At 40.8% G+C, this 21,864-nt stretch overlaps 1 protein-coding gene across 5 annotated transcripts in view; it reads left to right on the top strand.

The window, feature by feature from the left end:
* The window catches only part of ankrd13b (ankyrin repeat domain 13B), a 421,315-nt gene that overhangs the window by 256,719 nt on the left and 142,732 nt on the right, over positions 1-21,864 (top strand). For all 5 annotated transcript variants that reach the window (XM_048557095.2, XM_059655241.1, XM_048557094.2 and 2 more), the window contains exons 3-5: positions 4,984-5,108; positions 6,084-6,129; positions 17,681-17,824. In XM_048557095.2, coding sequence (XP_048413052.1) covers positions 4,984-5,108; positions 6,084-6,129; positions 17,681-17,824 — 315 coding nt within the window. The remainder of the gene's footprint in view (positions 1-4,983; positions 5,109-6,083; positions 6,130-17,680; positions 17,825-21,864) is intronic.

Here is a 21,864-nt window from a genome sequence, read left to right as displayed (position 1 = left end):
CTTACAATTTCAGCTGAAACTCCTTTTTAGATCCCATTTGGCCCTAATTGGTGGGCTGGCCTTGCACTAGGATTTCATGTACAGGGATGCTTTGCCTACCATAAAGAGGGAACAAACAAAACCACTAAACTTTCAATGCTTTGTACAACACAGTCAAAAGGTAATTACATGTATAATAGATGCAATGAAGGCAAATAGCTTGTGTAAAGCTCTTCTATAGACTGTGGCCAAACAATAGCCACTTTCTTGTTGAGAGGAGCTGTTTAATGATGGAATGTACATTTCCACATAACTGCTCAAGTATTGGAAATTCTAACTGTCATTTTAAAGGGAAACAGATGGGGAGAGAGATTGTAAATCAAACAAAATCTGACAAAAAAAAACAGCTTCAAACAAAGAATCAGGTTGTGTTAGAGTCACAGAATCATAGAATCATCGAGTTATTCATATGGAAACAGACCCTTCAGTCCAACTTGTCCGGATATCCTGAATTAATCTAGTCCCATTTGTCAGCATTTGGCCCACATCACTAAACCATTCCTATTCATGCACCCATCCAGGTGCCTTTTAAATGTTGTACCAGCCTCCATTCCTTCCTCTGGCAGGTCATTCCACACTCAACCACCCTCTGGGTGAAAAAAAGATGAGAAGGACACACAGTATTATCACAAACACACGCTTCCAAATGAATGTACAGAACATTACATCATGAAAGGAGGCCTGCAGTATGGTCTTGATCTTGGTGCTATTTAGCACCGTGCCCTAAACAACGAAATTACTTTTCACAGAATGAGTGAAACAAACAGTATATGCAACAATACATATCTAATCCATTTCTAAGGGAGTACATATTAGAAGTCTTTAATTTTTCAACTAAGAAGATTACTCTTGTTTCCTATCCCTTAATTCTCTAGTGTCATAGAGATAAACTCCAAGTCAAATGATAACCTGTTTACCTCATCTGACCTAGACAATTTATTTGGCTTGTGATATGTTACAGTACTCTGTCCTCTTTTATGTATCTGTTAATGTTGAAATGCTAGAGATTTATATTGACAAATAGCTAATTTTTTTTTAAAAAATAGGCTTTACTAAATTATAACAACAATACCATTTTTAGGCTGAACTAATATTGCAGCAGAATTTCTCTGTTGCCTGACTATATCCAAGGTGAAGTTAGCATATGAATTAGATATTGGCCCTACAATATGGCCCAATCATATTTAGACCACATCAGGAGTACTGGAGGATCATAATGTACATGTTGGAATATTTTTATACTTTTTAATTTGTTTAAACATCAATTAAAGTCAAACTTAATTTTATGTTGCGAAATGTAATAACTTTGGGATCTTTAACTTTAGACTTCTGCAGTTAAATAAAGGAAGACTGGCAGGCAAGGCATTGCTTACTGCTATTTTTCTCACATTGCATTGCTTGAAACTTTCAGGGTTCCTGTTACTTCTTGCACTGTCACAGCAGTTCATTTACAGTAAGAGAACAGCCAAAATCGCAATCAGGCCTCTTTGATCCAAAGAATATTTGCAGTATATTGTCCAGCTATGTGGCAAAATATTCTGGTAACGTCTTCTGTTCAGAGTATGCGATAATTGTTCGACAGGGCTGCAAGAGTTGCTTTTCTGTAGCGCTGTGAAACACATCTTACACTTGCCTGTTAGAACTTTGAAGTGGTAGCTGTAAGTGTGAAAATTAATTGTAATCCTGAACTAGCAGTACATGTCCACTCAATTTCAGAAGTAGAGGATAGCAAATCAGGGTTATTGTGTCATAGCCCTACTACTGATTGCACTGGGATCATGATATCGTTCCTTTCCAACCAACATCTACTAAAAGGAACTGACTTGGAACAAAACTTATGAAGGAATTTAAAAAATGCCAGTACTCGACATATATCCACAAGTAGTACTCCCATGTAGTTACTAACACAAGATTTAATTAAATGTGATAAAGCCACAGAGATAAATGGCAGCAATTCATTTTGTATGTCTGATGTGTTTTTTATCCCTTCATGGATGTGTATTATTGGCTGGGCTAGCATTTATTCCCTGTCCAAAGCTGTTTTTGAGAAGGTGGTAGTGAGCTGACTTCTTGATCCACTGAAGTCCATGTGCTGTAGATATACCCACAATGCTGTTAGAAAAGGAGTTCCAGGATTTTGGCTCAGCATTGCTGAACAAATGATAGCATATTTCCAAGTCAGGACGGCAAGTGGCCTGGAACTTGCAAGTGGTGGTGTTCCCAGTCAGTTGCCCTTAGCCTTTTTGGACAATAGTGTTTGTAGATTTAGAAAGTGATATTTAAGGAGTCTTGGTAAATTACTGCAGTGTATCCTGTAGATTTTACATATTGCTGCTACCGAGCATCAGTGATGAAGGAGAGAATGTTTATGGGTGTGGTGACACTTAAAGCAGGCTGCTTTCTCCTGGATAGTGTTAAGTTTCTTGAGTGTTATTGGAGCTCCATCATCCAGGGAAATGGAGACTGTTCCATCAAAGTCGTGACTTGTGCCTTGTAAATGGTGGACAGGCTTTGACGTGCCAGGAGGTAAGTACATCACTGCAGGATTCATAGCCTTTGAGCTGTTCTTATAGCCATCCGCTCTACATCTACTTGGTCAATCCCCTTTAGTATCTTATATGCCTAAATTAGAACTCCTCTCATCCTTCTCAACTGGAGTGACTATAGACCTAAACTGCTCAATCTCTCCTCTGAGACAAACTTTTCACTTCTGGCATTAATCTAGTAAGCATTCTCTGAACTGCCTCCAATACAGCATAAAGGGACATAGCTCCATTGTAACAGAATAGTACATTATTCATTGCATCAGAAATTTTCGACTGAAAGTCCTGGGGTCATGTATTGCTAAAAACTTAAACCTGACTCTTAAAGATTGGGAAAGCCAATTCTAGTTATACTAATCCCAGAAGGGAAGAAAAAAAAAGGTAAAACTCAACAAAGACCCAAAAACAAACTAAAGAACCATGAATGCTGAAGATCTGAAACAAAAACAGAAATTGCTGGAGAAATTCAGCAGGTTGGGCAGCATCTGTGGAGAGAAAGCAGAGTTAACAGTTCTGAAGAAGAGTCACTGGACCCAAAACATTAACTTGGCTTTCTCTCCATGGATGTCGCCAGACCTGCTGAGTTTCTCCAGCAATTTCTCTCCTTGTTGTGAAAGACACACGCAGGACTGACTGGACTTGTATACTTCAAAATGGAGCTCCAGTAATATCAGTACATTCATCTCCAATTATCACTGATTTTTTTTTGCCAGTGTACACTTTGGAATATTTCTTAGTTGCGGATTTGGAAAGGCTTTTCTTAAAAAAAACTTGTGGCCCTGCTTGTAGACTTAGTGATGATGGCAATGTAACAGCAGCAATGTCATTGATCTAGCAATCCAGATGTCCAGGCAAATACTCTGGAGTCATGAGTTCAAAACCCACCTCAGCAGCTGATGAAGTTCAAATTCAATTAATATCTCTGGTAGAAATAGCAAGAATTTCAGATGCTGGAGTTAGAGATAACACTGTGTGGAGCCGGAGGATCACAGCAGGCCAGGCAGCATCAGAGGAACAGGAAAGTTTATGTTTCAGGTCAGGACCCTTCTTCAGAAATGGAGAGGAGGAAGGGAGCTGGGAAATAGATAGAGAGAGAAAGGGTGACTGAGGAAGGTGGGTGGGATGGTGATAGCTAAGTGCAGGAAGGGAGAGGTGGGGATCGGTCAGTGAGGTGGGAGGGGCAGATAGGTGAGCGAGAAGGTGGACAGATTGTATCAGAGATAATGGGAACTGCAGATACTGGAGAATCCAAGATAACAAAGTGTGAAGCTGGATGAACACAGCAGGCCAAGCAGCATCTCAGGAGCACAAAAGCTGACTTTTCGGGCCTAGACCCTTCATCAGAGGACAAATTGTGTCAGGTCAAGGAGGTGGGGATGAGAGGGAGGTTTGGACATGGAATGAGGCCAAGGGTGGGGAGATTTTAAAACTGGTGAATTCCATGTTTAGGCTGCTGGGCTGGAAGCTCCTGAGGTGCTGCTCCTCCAGTTTCCGAGTGGCATCATTGTGATCCTGCAGGAGGCCCAGGATGGACATGTCACCCAGGGAGTGAGAGGGGGTGTTAAAATGGTTCGCAATTGGAAGGTGTTGCCATTTGTTGTGAACAGAGCACAGGTGCTCTATGAGCTCTACAAAGCTGTCTCTAAGTCTCCACTCGATCTCTGGTATTTGCCTCAAGAACAGTAACCACAAAGCCATTGTCAATTGTTGTAAAAACCTGTCAGTTTCACGAGTGTCTGTAAAGGAAAGAAATTTACATTCTTACCTGTTCTGGCCTGGATGTAAATCCAGACCCAAATCAATGTGGCTGACAGTAACAATATTCTTCTGAAATCGCTGAGAAGTTAGGGGTGGTAATCAATGCTAGCCATGCCTCAGGCTGTAAAAGAATAAACAAATAACAGAACAACATGCTGGAGACTGTGACTCACTTTCATCAGACTCAGCTTTCTGAAAATAAGCTCGTACATTTTAGAATCTAGAATCCCTACAGTGAGCAAGCAGGTCATTTAGCCCATGAGGTCCACTCCAACTCTCCAAAGAGCATCGCTCTCAGTCTCACCCCCTGCCTTATCTCAGGAACTGTGCATTTCCCATGGTTAATCCACCTAGCCTGCATATCTTTGGACTGTAGGAGGAAACCGGAGCACCCGGAGGAAACCCACGCAGACATAGGAAGCATGTGCAAACTCCAAACAGACAGTCACCTGAGGGTGGAATCAAACCGAGGTTCCTGGCCCTATGAGGCAGCAGTACTAACCACTGAGCTACGTGGTAAAAATATTTGTCGTGAAAACAGTTAACAAAATCTGAAAAAAAATCTTCTTAAAGTACATTGGAAATAAATCACTTGCGTTCACCTGACAGCAGACTGATGTTAATCTCTCCATACATCCCACAGGTCTCCAAGAGGCAATAAGTACAGGGGACCTGGAGCTGGTGCAACTTGTCCTTCGATATCGCGATTACCAAAGATCTATTAAACGACTGTCAGGGATCCCTTGTCTATTAGAGAAACTCCGTCAGGTAAGCCAACAGCACCTTTCTGTTGTCAGTTTAATTTGTTGTGGAGGTTACTAATGCTGAATTATGCGCAGAAGATGTTAGAGAATTATATTGAAGCAAAGAGCTGCGGACGCTGAAGATCTGAAATGAAAACAGAAATCACTGGAGAAACTCAGCAGGTCATCAGTGGAGAGAAAGTTTTGCATCCAGTGACCCTTCTTCATAATGATAGTTTGATTTTGAGTTCCATCTTCCCTGGACCAATAGTGATAGTGTTTGTGAAGTTGTTGTACTGCAGGACATCTGCTCACACCAAAACATCCTCAGACTTTGAGATCCTAGGTGCCATCTTTGACTAGTTCTCTGAAAGATCAGAAGCCTGATTACTCTGAATTGTTTGCTTTTAGATCCCTCCAGGCTTCCATACACACACTCCCTCTGGCAATAGTCTACAAGCAAGCCTGCTCCAAATTCATCTTGATTTCAGAGAAGGCCATTGTTTGAGGGAGACCATTGAGGGAATTTTTTTTAATGAGAACTTTTCTTCTATACAGCATAAATTAATGTATTTGCAAAAGAAATATTTGAATGTTGCTGCAACAAAATAAGATGAGAAATGTCCATAGCTCCAGACAAGAGAACTCAGAAGTCAACAGAAAAAGGGCTCAGATTATTATGCACAAGAAAGCCTATTTTCGAAATTGAAAGCACTGATAGGCTTGACGTGATTGAAAAGTAGAGGTTTTCTGTGAAACTATATTTATATCAACCTGTGCTTGCAAGGAAAACCAGAGCTAAAATAAAATATTCAACCCGTTAAATCTCCTGGGTCCATGGATATAATTCCATCATGGACCCCTGCATTTTTGCCATCTGCTCATCCGTTTTTGTAAGGTTGAGTAATCCCCTTTTCCCTCCCTCCCTCCCTCGAAAAATAAATCCAGCATTATTGTTCTTAACCCTATATTTTTCAATCCTTTTCTTTGTTTCCAACAGGCACAGGACTTTTATGTTGAAATGAAATGGGAGTTTACAAGCTGGGGTAAGTTCAATCCAGCCTATCCTGTGAAGGGGTCAGGACCTCTTGTTAAAGTATCTTTTTCATCACATTGCAGATCTTAGAAACCTCAAAAAACATGAGGGCAATGGTTTTTCATCATGCCTTTGAGGATGAATGTATTTTAGCATTTATATCCTTCCTTTGAGGAATAAAGGAAGAGGATTTCATTTTAATAGGAGGTGATAAAGAAGTAGGCTGGTATGGTAAGCCAGAATGGTAAAGTAAGACCAAACCTGACAAGGACAGGCTTATGTAAAAGAAAACACTCAGAAAGTTCACCTGTGTAATGGGGCTGAAAGAACGACTAATATTTCTATAGCAGCTCTCTTGACCTCAGTCCAACCAACAGCACTTCATAGATAATGCAGTATTTTTGAACTGCATTCCTTGTTGTAATGTAGTGATCAATTTGCTCAGAGCAAATTCACACAAACAGTAACGAGATAATGACCAGATCTATCTGTTTCTGCGATGTTGATTGAAGGATAAATATTGGCTCAGGTGGTAGGGATTAAAAATCCAGTTACTCAAAATCAAATTCTTGACAAGTTGGTCAAAGTTACTTTCTAAGTGCCAGGAATGCCACCTACCAGTGGAATCATGGACATTTGAGGGCTCCTATTTTGCTGAAATGCACATTGGACAGGCAAAGATTGCTGTGTACGCAAGAAGTTTACTCCCTTAGATCAGTTTGCTCTGAATGAAAGATTTTGCCTCATCTCTGCTAGATTATACGGATCACCATTCTAAGAGTCTTCTCTGACATCAGTCTTGACCTTTGTGGTTATAATGTGATCTCTCAGACGGCAGGGCCATGATAGTTATCTCTAAAACTCTTCTCTGATATATGGCATGGACAGACTTGAAAGGTGCAAAAGATTCAAGGAAATCGCAAAATGTATTTTATGCCTTAAAGTCAAATAATGAAGAGAAAGTACGTTACTCGAAGCCACAAATGGCTGGGCCAGCGTGAAACTCAGGAGAAAAAATGCTATATTTTTTGTTCAGTGGATATTCATTGATGAAGTGAGGAATTTCATCCTCTGAAGACTAATTGCCATTTTGAATAATGTTTTTGGAAGGGGGTGGAAGAAAAAATATTACTCATGAGGCAATGGAACAATATCTTGTGGGGGTGGAGGAATCACTATTTTCCCCTAGATTGATGAGTTCTCTGTTCTATAATCATCCTGTGACATAGCTTTTCCCCTGACTTTGTAGATTTGGCATCAGTTGACAATAGAAATGAAATCAAATTAAACTCATTAACCAGAGAATCAAACCTTCTTCAAAGTTACAGCCCTCAGCTTTCATCTGTTGACAGAATTCTTATTCTTAAGGTTAATTGGTTTGCATCAAAGTCTTACTTTCCCCGTGTGCCAGTGGATTTTCACCGCCATGCCAGTTATATGCATTTTTTGCCTTTTCTGTCTCTGTGTCACAAATCATGAAATAATTTTTAGACTTGCTTCAAATATTTTTATGCTGATCTACTTTGAATATCACAGCATGTCCCATTCTGCTACTGAATACCACCAAAAATACTGACCTATCACAGTGGAAAATTCACATACAAATGGGTAAATTGTTTATTTTAAATATATTAAGCCACAGTTTGGTCCTTAGACCCCTTCCACATACACAGAAGAAATTTTGCTTGACGAGTATATATCTAATTCTCTTTTGAAGATTAATATTGAATCTTCTTCTGTTTCCATTTCAGATAGTGCATTCCAGATCATAACAATTCACAGGAACATAGGAATTGGAGCAGAAACAGGCCATTTGACCTATTCGGCCGTTCAACTGTCCAGTCAGATCATGGCCGATCTTCTACCTCAATACCTTTTTCCTGCACTATCTCCTATTTTTATATATTTAGAAATCTGACTATCTCTGTCTTGGATATACTGAATGTCTGAGGTTTCACAGCCTTTTGGAGTAGACAGTTTCAAAGATTTACCACATTCTTCTAAATTTTAGAGAATGTAGGTCCAATCTACTCAAGACCTCCTCATAGAACAATCCCTATATCCCAGGAATCAGTCTCATGAACCTATCTGGTAATCCCTCTATGGTGAGCATATACTTCCTTAAATAAGGAGATAGAAGCATAGACATTACTCCAGATACAGTCTCAAGAAGCCTGTATACAATTGCAACAAGACTATTTTACTTCTGCACTCTAATTCTCTTGCAATAAAGGCCATCATACCAATTGCCTTCTAACTACTTGCTGCACCTGCATATTAGTTTTCATAAGCTGCCATTTAAAGGGATTCTCTCAGAATGCCAATTTTACTTTTTTTTACATAAGAACATAAGAACTAGGAGCAGGAGTGGGCCATCTGGCCCCTCGAGCCTGCCCCGCCATTTAATAAGAACATGGCTGATCTTTTTGAGACTCAGCTCCACTTATCCACCTACACACCATAACCCTTAATTCCTTTATTGTTCAAAAATTTATCCAGCCTTGCCTTAAAAACATTCAGCGAGGTAGCTTCAACGGCTTCACTGGGCAGGGAATTCCACAACCCTTATGGTGAAGAAGTTCCTCCTGACCTCAGCCCGACATCTGCTTCCCTTTATTTTGAGGTGATGTCCTCTAGTCCTGGTTTCACCTGCTAGTGGAAACAATCTCCCTGCCTCCACCTTATCTAGTTCCTTCATAATCTTATATGTTTCTATAAGATCTCCCCTCCTTCTTCTGAATTCCAATGAGAATAATTCCAGCCTACTCAGTCTCTCCTCATAATCCAGCCCTCTCAACGCTGGAATCAACCGAGTGAATCTCCTCTACACCCCCTTCAGTGCTAAATTTTATGTGCCTTGTTACCAGTTTTCCAGCCAATGGAGTAGGCTGCATCCTACTTTGCCATCCCATGAGGCCATAGATAATCTTCCACTTCAACTCCACTCTTCTGCCTTAGCTCTATGTGTCCCAATTCCCTCAGTATCAATAAATATATTGTTTGTAACTGCCATTTGGCCCATCACGTCCACTCCAACCCACTAAAGAGCATCCCACACCTAACCCTGCATTTCTGGTGGCTAACCTACCTAGCCTGCACATCCCTGGCTACTATGGGCAATTTAGCATGGCTAATCTATCTAACCTGCACATCTTTGGGCTGTGGGAGAAAACTGGAGCACCCGAAGGAAACCCATGCCGACACAGGGAGACTGTGCAAACTCCACACAGAGACAGTTGCCTGAGGGTGGAATCAAACTCGGATCCCTGGTGCTAGGAGACAGTAGTGCTAACCACTGAACTACCATGCTGCCCTAATTTTCAGACTCCCTCACAGCCTGCTCAGTGAAGAAATTTCCCGTCTCGGTCGTCTTATACTGAGATGAAGCAAACTAGGTCAAGACTCTCAAACCAAGAGAAACAGCTTTGCAGCATCTAACAAAGAACATCCCAAGTCCTCTAACAAAAAACATCTCTTATTCCTCCGAAAGCCAGAGAATACAGGACCATTCTATTTAATGTCTACTCATGGGACAACCCTTTTATTCCTATTTCTGTCAAAGCATCATCACCATTTGGATTATATCCATTAAATGTCCCCTTCCCCTTCATGGCTGTAAGAAGAACAACCCTAGTTACTAGCTATGCATACTGAAATCCCATATTCCCCTACCATTTAAACAAATCTTCTTTACAATCAATCAAGTTCAGTCATTTCTACAATGCTCCTACCCTGATTTAGTCTTGTAAGGAGATATGTGTTGACCCAAAGTGTGAGATAAGGAGAAGGCTGCGTACTTCAGCTGCATTTAGCTTACTTGCAATATGGCCGACCACAACTCAAGAGTGTATTGCAGCCACCACTGGAAGTACAGAGGATCACCAAAATCCACAAAGTCCCCAGTTGCTTGACTATTGTCACAAATGAAAAGATTTACAATATAAATTAAGGCATTCTACAGCTCCAGAAATTAAAACAAAATAGTCCACTCTATAAGAAAGGAAGAATTTTTATTTATACAGTGGCTCAGTGGTTAGCACTGCTGCCTGACACGCCAGGGACCCAGGTTCAATTCCACCCTCGGGCAACTGTCTGTGTGGAGTTTGCATGTTCTCCCTGTGTCTCCGTGGGTTTCCTCCGGGTGCTCTGGTTTCTTCCCACAGTCCAAAGATGTGCAGGCCAAGTGGAGTGACCATGTTAAATTGCCCATAGTGTTCAGGGATGTATAGCTTAGGTGGGTTATCAGGGAATGGGTCTGGGTGGGATACTTCAAGAGTCAGTGTGGACTTGTTGGGCCGAAGGACCTGTTTCCACACTGTAGGAATTCCAAGATATAGTGTTGTACAAGACGTCCAATCATCCAAAGGCACACACAAATTGCCATGTGATCATAGTGTGTTTTTTTTTGTTGTGGCATTAGTTGAGGGATGCATTTTGCTCAGGAAGACATTCCCTGCTATTCTTCGACATAGGTTCATGGGATCTCATACATCAGCCTGAACAGGATATGGGCATACTATAATGACCTCTCAACCCTAAAGATCCAGGTTGGAATTCTCATCTCCTCTGAACAGGCAGAAATCTTACTTTATTAAAGAAAAGTCAGGTTCTGTTTTTCTTTAAATGTTTCTGCTCACACCAGCCCACAGCTTTCTGTTGCATTAAGATAAATGTTGGCACAGTGTAGTTGGGGAGCAAAGAACAGAAAGCCCTGGCCAGGATTCTTGAATCAAGGTGATGAGCTTTAGATAAGGTGAGTCTACATTGACCTCACAACCCAGCTCTGTAAGTATCAGCACCCCTCCGTTGGATGAACATTTTAAAACAAAGGTTCTCTCAAAAAGACATCCTTGTTTCAGTAGAATTCATTTAGCTGTAGAAGATTGATTATGATTTGACAGGAAACTTAAACAATGATGAAATGCACTGAAGATTGGAACAACGGTTTCGTATTAGTGCACAATAGCTTTGTAATAATGTAACTTGAAGTATTATGATTGTCCATGAAAGCCCCGGAGTTGAACCGTCTGCTACTCCAATTCAGCCAAAATTGAGATGAAAGTGTAGCAGGATTAAGATCCCTCCTGATGTTGCTGGTTGGTGTGTGGAGAGATCATTTTGTTACACAGGACTGCAGGACTGCAGGCCTGCACCTTTGCTGAGAGAGTTCTGTCATAATGCCAAGGCCACTTTCAGGAAGTGAGACATTTTAGAGCACTAAGTTTGAGAACACACCTGTGATACACAGTCCCCTTGCCGTTGTCGAGATTTCAAGCTGGTAAAAACTCCAGTGATAGCTGACTTTGAATAATTGTTAACATGCTGACCTTGAAATCTGAAAATACTTTGGAATTGTGTCAGAAATCAATTCAATTAACTAACCGTACTAAACAAATCATTCCTCAGTTGAAAAAAAATGTTGTCATGGTTGTTTTCACAGGTTCCTGACATCAGTATCAGCCAGAGATTAGGACCTCTCCCTGGGCCACATGCAAAGTACAACTTTGATATTGATTTGGAGAGTGGTTCTTACTGATCAAGCAAAAAGAAGATGAGATAATCAATTTCTGTCTTTTCCTCTCAGGCCTTTTTAACACATCTCCATACCCAGTCCAAAGCTTATTTTCTTCTAAATGCAATCCCAGAAAAGCCCTCTCACAAGCTACTTAGTGCTGTGCTTTCAAGCTCCCAGTTAAATAGGTTTTGACCATCTACTCTTTTATTACAATCACTGATTTGCTGAGCTATTTGCTAACCTTTGCATAATGCCCTTAGCCTGAATGAAATGTTTACTCTCTCCCACCTTACCACCCCATGGTATTACACTAGTTTTTGCTCCCACTTGGGCGTGCAAGTTTGGGAGAGTACCTGGCAGTCAAGCAGGTTAAGTATTCAGTATCAGAGCTGACTGGAGCAGCTCCAGTTCAGACTGTAGTATTTGCACTCATGACACAAAGCTACATTCATCAATACAAAAGCTGCAGTATAAATGGCCCATGAGAGTTGAACCAGTCACTACAATTTACAGCAGTATGTTGATGATTGGATAATTATCCTGACAGACTAACTTTGATCTGACCTTCAATCAAATAGCATCTTTTGGTTTGTTCAATGTTTAATTTTGTGCCAAAGATCGAGAGAGTAATTCCAGGATCGCAGTGAAGGCCAAAATCAATTTTTTTAGGTTAGATTGAGGTAAGGTTTATATTTCAGATAAACTTCCAGCATGTGTTCAGATATGTGCAGTGAGAGGGATAGTTTTTCCTGTCACGGGTGCAAAATGCACAATGGACCTTTCTTATTCAATCATTGGTTTGTTGACGTCCAGAATGCAGTCTTGCCTCATGATGGACTTTGCTTGGGACTTTTGCTTTCCAGTGTGGGATTGGGATGTGTGGTGCAGTTTGCAGGCTACGATGGACAGTGCACGAGAACACTGGGTATGGAGGCTGATTGGTGAGAAGACCCAGCCAGCAGCCTAGCTTCCAATATCCTACATACGCTCACCACAATCTCACCCCCTCTCGTGTCCCATATCTCTCACGCCTCCTCCATCCGCTTCAGATCCACTGTGCTGCCCCATTCCCCTCCGGGTATCCTATTGAGACACTCGCCAAATAAACAGCCAAACACCAACAATGGGAATGATTTAATTGCAAATGCTAAAAAACTAAACGCGTGGCAATCTAATGTAAATATCACTCGGCCATCTCTCAATGATACCGCAAAGAAAGGAAAGAGTCTGTAATACTAAAGAAGGAAAGTTTAATTTCTTATGTGGCTATTTTGTTGTGCAAACAGCCGTGGAGTTAGAAACCACATTAGAAATAGATTATGCTGTTACATCCTTTTAAAACTGTCAATCATTCCCCTGAGCAGTCTTATTGATAGAATACCACCTGAACTCAGAACATTGTTAACTCAGTGAAGCATTTATCATGGCCGTAACCATCAAATATATTCCCACTCAGCGCTGTGACTCTGGATGTGAATGGGATAGATGGTTTTATTTTGTTAATAATTCAAAGCAGGATATCTATCAACCAATGGAGGGGAACAGGTGGCTGGTTTTATTTTATCCTTCAACATTATGGGGTGTTTGTTCTCAAGTCAGAGCTGCCAATACAGTGATATCATAGTACAAAACATGACAAGAAAATTTTTCACCCAATTCCCTGTAGCCGGAATGCATTATGGCACTTCCCTACTGTAAAATGTACTGTAATGCAATGAAACAATGCTGGTTAATGTAATGGCCCATTTATCTTTGCAGGTTAGAGCTCTATTTTCAACCACTACATTAAAAAAACCCATATTACAATATAGCATATAATAGTGACATTTGGAGGTGTCAAGACATTTTACATTTAGTTGCTAGAATGCTGCTGACTCTTCAGCAGGGTTCCCCAACTGGCCATAAATTCCCAAAGGAGGGGTGATTTTACAGCTTCTTTACAACACTATTGCATGCCCACTCCAGGAGAAATCACAATGTTTGACTGTTTATCATACACTAACGCTTTTGGCTGTTGGTGCCCAATGGGAAATTCCTTCCTCAAATTACTGACCAAGGACCTCTACTGGAAAAGACATTTGACCTCACCATCACCCTGAAAACTGTAGCCAGCGATGGTAATGGCTGATCACAGCTATTCTGTGCTGTATGTCACATGCAGAAGCAATGTATTAATTGCCTTTTCCCCTCCATATACAAGTTAAACACTGTACCATAACACCACAGTTGCTGAGGTATTGGTGAATAAAAAGCACTTACTATGAGAGCAGAACATCAGAGATCTGGGTAATGACTGCCTGTGATACTCGAGAGTTATTTAACTTGCTGTCACATTTTTTCTACATACCACTACTCCTCATCAAACCATTTGGAATTTAAACTGACAGATCAGTGTGGCAAGGGCTCGAGGGATTACATCTGTGTGAGGGGAACATCTTAACAGTTACGCTTCCCTGCCCAAAAGTTTAATAAGCGGATGCTATTCATGTCTTAAGTAACAGGAGGCAGCGCACGCTATGGATCAAAGCTCAGCACATTGAGATGTGTGAATTCTAGATGGTATTTGAAACTTCTTCTGAGCTGATAGTGTGAAGACGAATGAATTTGCAGGATTGCAGCAGAGGTTTGAGTGGTAGAATGTGATTGCTTCAGTAACCTCAGGCTGCAAAGTGGGAGAAATGCAGAATTGGAACGCTCATTGGAGCTGTGTGAAATGTGATAAGACCCTGAAGCAACTTTATTCACTTGACCGATTCCATTAATAAAAAGTATAGTGTGAACTGAAGTAGCACCTAAATCTGTGTCACTGACGGCTATTACAGATTTAAAGTCAATTCGTGGATCCTCTCGCATATCTGATTTTTAAAATCATTTTTTATTGTACTAGGTTAGCAAGGAATGTCTGATAGTCATAATGAAGGCAAAGAGAAGCAGGGGTTATCAAGCTGAAAAATCAATTGGCTTAGTAAAACTGATTATAGACTTCACCTTCTCAACATTGAAATATTCACTTAGGTGGAACAACATTGACACAAGCAAACTCACTTGCTGCATTCAGATCTCACCTGGTCCCTAAACATTTATTGATACAGCAAAATCCAATATTCATTCCTGTTCATCCAATACCAAATGCTGGCAGATTACTTGTTCCATAAAATATGTAGTTTTGCTTTTGGTTGACCGGGCTATGTAAGAACTAACTGGATATCTGTACCGGGGGTAAAGAATTCCCGGCAATTTTGAGACTTTGGCTTCAATTGAGTTTGACTCATATCTCTGAGACAGCTCGCTGGAATAAGGCCTTAATAGAGGTGGGGCAGCCTCCAACATTTTAAGGGGAGGCAATGGCCTACTGCGACTATCACTGTTAATCTACAGGCACAGCTAATGTTCTGGGGACCCAGGCTTGAAGCCCACCAAGGCAGATGGTGGAATTTGAATTCATTAAACCCATCGGGTTTACTAAGACCCTTTAGGGAAGGAAACTGCCTTCCTTACCTGGTCTGGCCTAAATGTGACTCCAGACCCACATCAATGTGGTTGACTCTTGACTGCCTTCCGGGCAATAAATACTGGCTAGTGATGCCCTCATGGAACTTATAGAATCCCTACAGTGTGGAAACAGGCCCAACAAGTCCACACCGACCCTCAGAGAATCCCACCCAGACCCATTTCCCTATAACCCACTTAATCTATAACCCCTGAACACTACGGGCAATTTAGTATGGCGAATCTACTTAGCCTGCACATCTTTGGACTGTGGGAGGAAACCGGAGCACCTGGAGGAAATCCACGCACACACAGGGAGAACGTGCAAACTCCACACAGACAGTTGCCCAAGGCTGGAATTGAACTGGCACTGTGTGGCAGCAGTGCTGAACACTGAGCCACCGTGCTGCCCAACTCATCTGTAAATGAATAAAAAAAATTGTTTTCTGTGTGTGTATGGGGGGGGAGGGTTCTGGGTGGACAAGGGATTGCTTTTGCTTCTGACTCCACAAACATATTCTGGCTCGATGCCATTTTTGTTCAGCTGCACAAATATATCGCTTCAGTTCTGTCGCTGGCGGAAGTGGTCAGAGTAAGCAGATTGTTGGTTCCAACTAATTCCACCCATAATTGACATTCGGAGTCTTATTTACATCGCCAAACTCTGATTACTCCCATATAGCCTAAGGCCAGTGAGAATTTGGACATCCCTTTCAAAATGGAGCCAACCATATTGTGAATATTAGTGAAGTGGTAAAATTACCAAGGCTAATTTTAGGATGTTACCATTCCATTAATACTAAATGGAGGAAGTCAAAATTAAGCCCTTTGTGTGGGAAGCTCCTGGTGTATGGAAGCATTTAATGTAACAACACCGGAATTGGCCATCAGGTCTGTCAGCTGGCTTGTGTTTGTCTCTGCAAAAGACACTTAATTTCATTGTCTTTCTCACTCCACAATAGAAAAGAAACTGCATTTATTTGGTGTCTACCGCATAGAAAACCACCACAAAGTGCTTCACAGAGACTTATTGTAGGCACATTTATGGTTCCTATTTACTCAGTGACCCATCAGCATGTGGGTATAATGAACATAATGACTCAAAGCAGAAATATAAACTGGTATTTTTTACTTTGACAGAAATTGGGCATAATGGTTTCTAAACTATTCTAAACTGCTTTTTTCCCTTATTGACTCTATCCTTAATAATTTTGAACAGGTTTATCACATTAGCCTTGTAATTTTTTCCACAAAACCTATATTGAATTTATTGAACCAGCAAAGAAAACCTGAGTTTGTCTTCACCATTTCTATAAGCTGTCCATTGATCCTAAGGAAGGAGATGTGGGAGATCTATAGAATTAAGGATAGAAGATAACTAATTTTGCTACAGTGCCTCATTAATAGCACAAATGTTCCAATATTCTGTAGAATATTTTGTAGTACGAGGCTCAATCCCTCCAAATACCTGCAAAACTATACCTCAAACTTTACAGAGAGTAAGTCATATTTAGGAGACCAGATGAAGATTGCGACTGTGAATAATATGTTTATCACGGCTTGGGCTTTGTAAGATTTTTGATTGATAACTGTAAACGTGCACTGTGATTACCCCTGTGAGCCTAACTGCAACATCACTGCTTAGCACAAGCCCAGATTAATACAGAAATCTTGAAGTTGTAGTTTGTCATTCTCTGTTTTGACATAGACTGCAATAGGAGCTTATATCTAAAGTTGGCAGTCAATAAAATCAGTTGATTGTTTAGAAATCCCAATGGCTAGCCCCAGTTGATGAGAAACCACGTGCAAATATAAGCCTTGCACAGTGAGGAGTAACAGGGTTTTTAAGTAGCTCTTTAAATATTTCAGCTATTTCAACTTTTATTTTCAATTCATATATATGTTATGTATGTGTATATCTTTATTTTGACATTCTTTTAGAACAATTTGTTTGTTGGTGCCCTCCATGTCCTGTTGGGCAGTCTGTAATATGGTCAGCTGTTTAGAGAGATTAATGTTATAATTGCACCTTGACACCAGTAATCCCTAATAAATAACGCTGCAGGCAATTGCACGTTAATTCTCCCCATGTTCTCACTGGAACTCAGTAAATCTGTGTGATTTTCTTCAAGGTCAGCAAAAGGTGCTATTCCCTTACCCTTACCTACAAGCTTTGGGCCAGTAAATGCATTGTTTGACTTGAATTTCACAGGGTTGAGCGGGAATCAAAATTTGCAAACTGGCAATTTTCTAAAGTGCAGCAAGCTTCATTTACTGATAATTTATCAAAAAAATGTTTCAGTGTCATTGCAATTAAGGATGTTAAGGTGAAATATGTATTCAATTGGCCTATCAGGTTACATTAGATAACTGATGTGATTTGTTGTGCTGGTGATCATGTGAATACTGTGAATAATATTATTGAGCCCAATTCTCTATTCATTACGGCATGTAGAGCTGTTTCTGTGTGATATTCCAACTGGATGATTAAACAGCGAGGTGTTTACAAAAGAGAATTGCGTTTACAATGGTTCTTTCATCTGTTTGACTGCCACAGTTCCCCTGGTCTCCAAGATCTGCCCAAGCGACACTTATAGGGTTTGGAAAAGTGGTCAGAATCTGCGGGTCGACACGACATTGCTTGGCTTTGATCACATGACCTGGCAGCGAGGTAACCGCAGCTTTGTCTTCAGAGGACAAGGTCAGTTTTAATAAAAGGGACTTTCATGTTACAAATGACAGCTGAAAATCTCTGAATCATTAGATGTGTCCAATTTCAAAGTCTTACCAATTTACTTTCAGAGTAAACTCAGCAGTCCTGCACCATATTGTGCCTATGTGAGCCATACATGGGTCCTCTTAACAAGCCTGGTATCTTATCCTGCTTCTGTGAAACACCTTGTTACTAAGAATTAAAAGGGATATGTAACTGCAAAATATAATTGTTGAAGATCTTTCTGTGAGACATAAAACTAAAAACCCATTTCTTCATTCAGAGTGATCCCGCGGCACATCAGAAGATCAGCAAAGGAATTCTGCACTGCCTTGGTCGTCTTTGTCCTTCAAACCCCTCACTCCCACCTAACCAAAAGTTCAGAAGTATTTAATTGGCTGTGATGGGCTTTAGGATGGGACAAAGTTTCAAAAGATGCTTTATAAATGCAGTTAAGATTATAGCATATGGTATTGACAGTGATATCTGAGTATGGATGAAGATTGGCTAAGAGAAGACAGAGTTGGGATAAGGGGAGCCTTTTCAGGTTGGTAACTCATAACTAGCGGAGGGCCACAATGGTCAGAGCTGGGCCCACAATTATTTGCAATACATATGTTAATCATTTAGATTTACTTTAGCCAGTGGGAATTAAATAGTGAGAAGACACAGAGTCTGTAGCAGGATACAGTTAGTTTAAATAGTGGGCAAAAACTAGGCAGATGGAATATAATTTGAGGCTATGTACTTTGGCAGGAAGAATGGGGGAGCTGAGTATTATTTAAATGATTTGCCCACGAATCACATGAAGCTAGCATTTATGTTCAACAAGTAATAGGAAAGGAAAATGGGCTGTTGGCCTTTATTTCAAAGGGAATGGAGTATGAAAATAAGGAGGTCTTACTAAAACTATGCAAACTATGAGCCAGACTATATCTGGAATTCCCCAATACTTTTGGTCCCCCTTATCTAGGGAAACACATATCGCTTTGGGGCAAGTCCAGAGAAGATTCTACGAACAGAGAGATTTTCTTGTGAGGAGATGTTGAATAGGTTGGGCTTGGAGTTTAGAAAAATTATTGAAATACACAAGATACTTGAAGGCTTGACAGGGTAGATGCAGAAACATTGTTTCCACTTGTGGGAGAGTCTAGGGCTGGAGGGCATAGTCTCAGAGTAAAAGGTCAGCCATCTATAGTAGAGATGAGGAGCAATTTATTCTGTTAGAGGGTAATGAATCACTGCAACAGAGGGCAATTGAAGCTGAGTCATTAAGTATATTCAAGCTGAAATAGATTTGTAATCAGTTAAGGGATCAAGAGTTATGGGACAAAGCAGGAAAGCTAGTTGAGGGCGATCAGATCAGCCATAATCTCTAAGAATGGCAGAGCAGACTCAACAGGCCACAGACTACTTCTGCTTCTGTGTTTCATTGTCTTACAGATTAAGTCTTTATTTTTCTTTCCAAGATAATCCTAATATAAACAAGCAGATTAATTTGAGTTTAAGATGTTTCAAAATGTTGTCGTCTTGCTTTGAAAATTTCCCTTTCGGAAGAGTAATCTTTAACCACTGATCACTTTTATAGTTAATCAAAGTCAATTCTGTCCTTTCTTAGAACATAGTTATTTCTGGACCTGAAGACCATTCTTCACTCTTGCCATTTGTAACACTCAGTGAATTGCTGTTTCATTGTCACTCGCATTCTGAAGCTCTGTAAGAGTGTGCAATCTGTAGTTGCAAGTCAGTCAAATAAGAACAAACAGAAATGAACCAGTGAGCTGGTACCTTTATTATCCGATAGGACAACTATCAGCAACATAATATACAGCTGCAATTTGTCTCACAGTCAACTCATAATATTATTTAAGAACATCATCAAATTGACCCAAGAAATGCCTTTGCATTACTGATAAAGGGAATAGGGCGACACAGTATGAGGCTGTCATTGATAATCGCAAGAGCTCACTCATTGGAATTCATTGAATTTACTCAGAAAAGTTGTAGCTCTCTTTTTGCCTGGTGTTGTGTATGATCTTAAGAATAATCTTTCAAAGCCACAAAAGCAGGTAATCTAGTGCTAAAAATGCACTGGAACAGTATGTCATCTAATGGGAGAACTAGCTGTCATTGATACTTAACTCTCACCCCCTCCACACCAAGTTGCTGAATTGGCCAGAGCTCTTGGCAGAGGTTCTCTGTAATGAATGACTCACTTCCCGAATCACAAGGCATAAGTTAGGGGTGTGATGGCATACTCTCCACTTGCTTTGATGAGTGCAGTTCCAACAACACTCAAGAAGGTAGAAACCATCCAAGACCAAGCAGCCTGTTTCATTGGCAATGTCTTAAATGTTTATTCCCTCCAGCCCTAGCCTCTACAAAATTCATCACTGCAGTGATTCACCAAGCTCACCTCCCAACCTTTGATGCAGAGAGGGGGCAAGGCCAGCATGCATGTGAATACCAGGATACAAATTCCCCTCCAAAACTCATCCAGGACCTTCCTCCCTGACAGCAGACCCAAACAGAAATCACATGCCCCAAATCAGAGCCCAGCAGCTCCCTCCCCGAGTCAGAGCCCAGCAGCTCCCTCTCTTGTTTTGAGCACAGCAGACCCCTCCCCATTGTGAGCACAGTAGTGCCTGCCCCAATCTGAGTACAGAAGCACCCTGGGCTCCCTGTTATTGAGCCCTGATGTCCTGGACCCTGAGTAATGCTACTCTGGATATACCTTCACTACAATAGTTCTAGAAAGTGACTCACCACTACCTTCTAAATGTATAATCTGAGATGGCAATAACTGCTGGCCTCTGTAGGGACATCCACGTTCCACAAACCAATAAAGAGATCTTTAATTGTATGTTACAAATCATTAATTTTCCCCTGCACATTGGTCTTGAGCAAGGATAGAATTTAGCCAGGCAGAGTGAACTGAGCTGACCTTTGTGCATGCAGTGAGTGAAGGTCACTGTTACAGATGAGCAAACACCCCAGTTCAAAGTAAGCCAAATATCTTTTAAACCTTTTAATTGTACCCACATCCACCACTTCCTCAGGAAGTTTATTCCACACGTGAACCACTCTACATAAAAAAATGCTCCTCGTGTCATTTTTAAATCTCTCACCTTAGAAATGTGTCCCCTAGTATTGAAATCCTCCATCCTAGGGAAAAGACACCACCATTAACTCTATCTACACCTCTTAATATTTCATTAACTGCTATAAGGCCATCTCTCAACCCCATATGCTCCAGCCAAAGAAGTCAAGCCTCTCCAGCCTTTCTTTATAACTCAAACCTTCCATACTCGGCAACATCCTGATAAATCTCTTCTGACCCCTCTCCAGGTTAATAATATCCTTCCGATAAATGTGACCAGAGCTGGACATAGAAGAGGCCTCACCAACATCCTGTCCAACCTCAACAGGCTTGCATCTTAGCCAAAAGATATATAGGCTCAGACTGAGATAGTAAGAACTGCAGACGCTGGAGTCAAAGACAACACAGTGTGGAGCTAGAAGAACACAACAGGTCAGGCAGCATCAGAGGAGCTGGAAAGTTGACATTTCAGGTCAGGACCTTTCTGACGAAAGTATCCACACTGTATTGTCTTCAGGCTGAGACTGATGTTTGTCAGGCAGGCAGTTAGAGATCATCACTAAAGGAATCACACCTTCTTCAACAATATAACAACAACAGGAGTAGTATTTGTATTCCAGAGGACCTATAATGCCTTACTTAAGTTTAAAACTGAACCCACAATCCCAAGTGACATGGCCATATTTATAAACTCATGCCAACCACCAACTAACAGGAGAGGAAGCACCTTTTGCATATTACATCAAATAACTGACATAACAGTCTATTAAGCCACATGGGTTATGAAACAGGACCATTGCACTCATTGTTAAACATTTGTTGTTAGCTTTTAGGTGAACTGCAAAGAAGGCAGATCAACAAAACAAAGGCTTTTAAAGAGAGGAAATTGGAATGGCATCCATTTGCAACAATTTTACTCCATGTATCA

Source organism: Stegostoma tigrinum, chromosome 27 (assembly GCF_030684315.1).
Source record: "Stegostoma tigrinum isolate sSteTig4 chromosome 27, sSteTig4.hap1, whole genome shotgun sequence".
NCBI lineage: Eukaryota > Metazoa > Chordata > Chondrichthyes > Orectolobiformes > Stegostomatidae > Stegostoma > Stegostoma tigrinum.
This window is presented reverse-complemented; position numbering and strand designations above follow the sequence as displayed.